Source organism: Cibotium barometz, chromosome 9 (assembly GCF_041138505.1).
Source record: "Cibotium barometz isolate CiBa-2024 chromosome 9, ASM4113850v1, whole genome shotgun sequence".
NCBI lineage: Eukaryota > Viridiplantae > Streptophyta > Polypodiopsida > Cyatheales > Cibotiaceae > Cibotium > Cibotium barometz.
The window spans coordinates 9,716,930-9,722,929 of record NC_141054.1 but is presented as its reverse complement, the minus strand read 5'-3'; the positions used below and the strand labels follow the sequence as shown (position 1 = coordinate 9,722,929).

The window sequence follows — 6,000 nt, the reverse complement described above, 5'->3', positions numbered from 1 at the left end:
ATACAAGAATGAAGATGTATAGTCAAACATACACGAACTAATTATTGCCCTTACAACACACAATGATGAGTAACATGTTTTTAAAAAAAGAAGCCACTCATTCTGTAACCTTAACAATGTGATTGTGTCCACTCTCGTACGAGACACAGACAGTGTACACCATTGACTTGTAAACAATACTTCAATGTGTTGAGTGGCTGCTTTTGCCACTCAGGTTCTCACCTTCTCACAAATATGCTAGATGCTCCACCATCCAAACCAACCCACGGGCACATGCACACACACGTATGATGAAAGTTTCAATCCAAGGGTTAGAATTTCTTCCACCATCTGGAGTGATTGGCCTATACTTTAAAACTACACTATCGTCTACCTTTTCAACTATTAAACCACCGAGCTTCTCCCTTCACTTCTCAATTTTCTTGCCCAACCTCGGACAAATGGTTGGACAACTCAATACACATAATGCAAAATTCAAATTCTGCCAATAAGAAAGCTAACAAATTTCTCATTGTGCTCTAATTAGAACAATCCTGTATCAAACTTATCCAGGTCCGAGCACTCCATGCAGAGGGGATGCATCACAATGCATGTGCATTAAGGCTTGAGCCCCTTCATTACAAGCAATCACTAGTTTGCAGGATTTTAGGTAGCTGCCAGCCAAACATTGTCAACACCTGCAAGCTCGTATTATCGACAAGCAGAGGCACGACTTCCCTCCAAAGAAGTCATACGTTGCACCTGCTTAGCTAGATGGATGCATAGCTTTTCACCAACAAGAACCTACTTCTCTAGCTAACTGTCAAGCAATCAGTCAGTCATCTTGGAAAGTAGTGGAGTCCACCAAAAAATGTGCCCCTTCTGGCCACCTTGGCTTAGGTTGATAATCCCGAACCCGAACAATTTCACACAAGCCTCACAGCAACGAGTTCTAAGGTTTTCCAAGAAAACATTTTGATAGGGAACTTGGCAAAACACTGCCCTCAGCGCTAAACACCGCCTTTCAACAGAGCAACGATACCCAGAAGAGTCAAATCAGCAGTCAGTCTGCCCCAACTGAGAGAGAGAGAGAGAGAGACCTAAGCTGGCTATCCCCCACCTCAGTTCCCATGCACAAGGAGGCCCCAAGAAACCTTACAAACATTGATAATTTGGCAGAGCACACTTCAGGACCAAGTTAGAAGATTTTGGCAGAGCACAACCCGCTCCTTATACATCACTTTCACCTAGTACTCCTCACATACAAGAGCTAGCTAAGTGGAACCACTGACGCAATATTTTCTATGATGGGGAGAACCACAAAGGCAACGAAGAAAAGGACCATTCTCTAGGATACCTATTCTTTTTTCTAAAAAATGACAGGCTCTTTCTGAAATCCGCATACCTTAAAGCTAAAAGAAAACTAAAGATGTGTAACACAATGTGCAGTTGAGCTAGAGCTGCTGTATTTCCAGAATGTGCACATTCTGCGAAAATGAACTGTACTCTTAACATAAGCCCAAAAGCTACTTCACTAATGCGTGCAGCCACTCGGAACCTCAGTCTGTAAAATTGCACCAGACCTCTGAATCAAAAACAGCCAGGCTTGCGTCAGTTTCCACGGGTGGAATCAGGACTAGCAAACCACATGCGTAAGGATGCGTGTATAAGCAATCCATTCTTGGCCTCTTCCCTTGATAATCCAAGAGAAAAAGATGGGCACTTACTCTACCTATCTTCACCAAGCTAGCAACACTTCCCCATATTTCCTATCTAGAGAGTTGGTGTGGCATCCCTGCTCCCCTAGTTGTTGGTAGCAGGCCTTGGCTACACAGACTTCCATCAGCCTTCACACCATCATTTGTATGTTCCCGTTCTTGAAACAAAAGCCATCCTGGAAATACCAATTTGCTGTTGCCAACAAGGCTTTCAGCACCATCCAAACTTGTGCTTGGCAGGCATTGAAGATGCCGAGAACGTGAAATCCCAACAATAACCGAGGTTTCACTAGTCAAAAATAGTATGGTGTTGATCGATAATGCTGAAAAATAACTACAGAAGAAAAACCCCATCCATCATGCTCAAAGGTAGTCTTCGAGCTTAGAATGTTGTTACAGCCCAGAAGCTGTACTATGACCCAATAGAAATTAAGAGTGCAGGAACTTTATACAAGAATAATGAAGCCTGAATGACTGCTGTGGGTACCTAACCAGCTTACACTGCAGCCCAAAATTTCAGCAGCCACCCCCCCCCCTCATATGCACTTCTTTGGATGCTTTAGAACACATCGGGATGGAAGCGCCCAGGCATAGATGTTCCTTCTTGAGCTTTGCGAAGATGCAAGTTCAGTGCATAGTTGTTTAACTGCAAAAAAACAGCAGAATTGTTAAATTACAGCAGATAGAACTAACGAGTGTGAGTGCATGCATGCCAATGTGCAAAAATGTGCATGCACACGTCATCTAACTCTCTCTCTCTACACACACACACACACAGACACACACATATATATATACATCTGTGCCTGTGTGAGGCACTGCTTTCTTGTAAAATTTGTTGGTTAAAACGCACGAACCACCTTACCTCCAAAGTTCGGACCTGTTCTTGATACTGAGCAATCACCTGCTTCAACTGCTGCATCTCCTGCGAGCAGTTCTCATGCTCCACCTGCCTCTCATGTTGAATAGCAACAGCCCGCTTCAGGATGTGATTGTCACGAACTAAGCCTTGCAGTTGCTCCTTCAGCAAAGCATTCTCCTGTAATGAGACACCATCAAGCCCTCTGAGGTGCATTTCAACTACAGTCTACATACCATTGTCATACTTCAAGGAATGTGCTTGCAAAGAGCATAAACTATGGTGTTAGTGTAACCATATCCACCCACAGCACATGAAAAACCATGGGCATGGGCATACCTTTTGCAACTCTTCAAACAAAGATCCACTGTGAGACATTACAGTCTTCTCAAAAGCTTCCAATGCCCTGGCTGCACGGTTCTTGGCATCATCAAGATTGGAGGCACTGAGCATTTCCTGTACAAACAGCTCAACCCATTTGCTACCTTCAGATGGTGACCCCCCTTCTTGGTTCGAATTCTCCACATTAACGGGTTCAACAGCTACAGACTGAGACCCAGCATCTGCATAAAAGCCACAGCTACATCCGCAGTTAGATTTAAGACGGCAATAATCAGGGCTCTAGCTGAACCGAAACCTGTCATGCACATTTTCACACGCGCTTAAGTGCACACGCACACACACAACTTATCCATGTTTTAGAAGCAGAAAATTTGATCACATTAGCTTTGAAGGTTTCTCAGTCGGTACCTTCTTGTAAAAGTTTCACTGGAGAGCTTGCTGAAGCATTTTCGATAGGAAAATTCAAGGTGCTTACTCCTCCATCAGAGCTGAGACGAAGCTCATTGAGACTCCTTATTGTGGAGTCAAGGTTGTTTCCACTTGACTCCAATACTTTCTCAATTAACTGAATACAGAGCAGTCAACAAACATTCAATTGACCAACAGAACAACTAAGGTGGGATGTTTTACATTTAATCAGAGCTGTTTTGTACTTGATTGATCTATCTGGTGGGTTAAGTTGTAATTTAGATCAGCGTCTAGTGCTGAAACAAGGGGCACAAGTTAACCATGGCTAAGACTGCCCTAAAAAATGCCCATGCTGCAATAATGTTGGTGCTAGGCAAATTGTGGTATCCTCTCTATAATTTTGCCAATGATCACATGACTTTTTTGGATGCACTTTAGTTGTTTGCTTAAGAATTATCAAAAAAAATGATCCTGTACTTTCAATTTACAATCGAGCACGAACTCCTAGCAACTCAAATTCTCTACCTTGCAGCACAATTTCACAAGGACTTTATAAAATTACCTTGGAACCATACTAACAAAAAATGTGTTTCATCCAAACAAAACCTCTGAAACATTTCAAGGCAAAACATTTCAGAGAAACCCGTGAAACTCCTGCCTAGTTAGGTTTCGTCCAAATTTTAGGTTTCGTTTTTTTTGGGAAAAAAAATGGTTTTCTTTCATATCCTACTTTGCAACGCCTCTCCTCCTTTCTCTAAAAAAAACTCAAAACCTCAAATTTCAAGTTTCTTTTTTTTTTGTTTTGCTTCCATCTCCTCCTCTTCACCTTCCATGTCCTCTCTTCCCTCTTGTCTCCTCTTCCATCCCTCCTCCTCCGTCGTCTCCTTCTCTTCTCCTTTCTTCTCCTCTTCTTCTCCTTCCTCTTTTCTTCCTTCCAAAGTTCTTCTTCCACTTCTCCTTTTTTTTCACCTCCTCCCCTTTTCTCTTCTTCTCCTCCTACCATATGTCCTCTTTGAATATATATGTCCTTTTTGAATGTGTGTGTGTGTGTGTGGGTGTGTGTGTGGATAGAAATACATGTGTATTGTGAATCGTGATGAAAGGGAGGTGGTAGAAGGAGAAGAGGAGGGTAAAGGAGAGGAAGTGGGAGGAGGGAGGGAGGAGAAGAGGGGAAGGAAGGAAGGAGATAAGCTCAAGCAGTTCATTCGAGGTTTAGAGTCTAGACACTACCATTAGGTGCCCAGTGAGGAATTTTGAGCCTTGGACTTATGCACAGGCACTAACCCTCGCTCGAAATCAAGAGCTGATGCTGAACGGAGGTAAGCCCAAGCAGGTACAGTCTTCCCCGAAGCCCTAATGGCAGTCATCTACCCAAGGTAAGGGCGCTCATAATAGCAAAGACCAAAAGGACCAAACGAAAAATTAGGTAGACACTACCATTAGGTACCCAGTGAGGAATTTTGAGCCTTGGACTTATGCACAGGCACTAACCCTCGCTCGAAATCAAGAGCTGATGCTGAACGGAGGTAAGCCCAAGCAGGTACAGTCTTCCCCGAAGCCCTAATGGCAGTCATCTACCCAAGGTAAGGGCGCTCATAATAGCAAAGACCAAAAGGACCAAAAGAAAAATTCTCCGGGTCAATCGCGAAATAGAAAAGATTCTACGCCCAAGAAGACCCCCGAGGAAAAAGCTAAAAGGAGGGCATCACTGGAGGTTATCTCCAGCTAGATGAACAGACAGGGTACAAGACAGAGAACCATTGTTTCTTCTGTCACATTGTGGGACACGGAAAGAAAGATTGCACCAAGTTCCAGGCTGAAAAGTTTGCTAAGCCATCCACTTCCACAATAGCAACCTTAGCATCCTCATCCGGTGTGACATGATCCTCAGAATCCAATGGTTTAGACAGTATGTACTATGCACCCATTCCTAATTGGAGGCATGACACTTTCACTATCATTGAAGGTTTTCTTGAGCCTCTCATGATTCGCGGGGATCGGAGCATTCCTGGAATTCCACTCATTTCCCACATTCACGCCCAACGAGCCATCCGAAAAGGAGCAAAGTGTGTTACTATTTTTCCGCTCTGAGTCTAATGCACTTCAAATAGCACCCGCAGGGAAACAACGGATGGCTAGTCTTTTGTCTCAATACAGCAACATCATGCTACGAGACGACCTCCCACCCAGTAGACCTGAGGATCATCGCATAGAGTTGGTTCCTGGTTCAGAACCTCCAAGCAAGTTCCCTTATTGCCTTTCTAAGGCATTTGAGAGCGAACTGGAGCAGCAATTAGCCCAACTACTCCGGTCAAGATTTATCCAACCATCTTCCTCACCTTCTACCGCTCCCATTCTATTCGTCCAAAAGAAAGATAACTCCGCATGCTTATGTGTGGATTACAGGGCGCTCAATAAGCTAACAGTGAAGAATAGATTCCCCATGCCCAAAATAGAGTACATCCTAGAATGAACTCAATGGTGAAAAAATTTATTTCTGTATGCATGTATTAAGAGTGGCTACCATCAGGTTCGGATCTTTGAGGCCGACATTCCAAAAAGGCCTTTAGAGCCGAGCGTGGCCACTATGAATTTGTGGTGATGCCCTTTGGCCTCACTAACACACTGACGACATTCAACAAAATGATGTCTTGGGATTTTCAAGATCTCATTGGGGTGGCAAATGCGTCTTCA

The 6,000-nt window shown here is 43.7% G+C and overlaps 1 protein-coding gene across 2 annotated transcripts in view; it reads right to left on the bottom strand.

The window, feature by feature from the left end:
- Positions 1-1,987: 1,987 nt before the first annotated feature.
- Positions 1,988-6,000, bottom strand: part of LOC147635244 (uncharacterized) — a 30,843-nt gene continuing 26,830 nt past the window's right edge. For both annotated transcript variants that reach the window (XM_086802462.1, XM_086802464.1), the window contains exons 3-6: positions 3,307-3,463; positions 2,896-3,119; positions 2,563-2,736; positions 1,988-2,343 (exon numbers count right to left, since the gene is read on the bottom strand). In XM_086802462.1, coding sequence (XP_086658588.1) covers positions 2,257-2,343; positions 2,563-2,736; positions 2,896-3,119; positions 3,307-3,463 — 642 coding nt within the window. In that variant the 3' untranslated portion in view covers positions 1,988-2,256. The remainder of the gene's footprint in view (positions 2,344-2,562; positions 2,737-2,895; positions 3,120-3,306; positions 3,464-6,000) is intronic.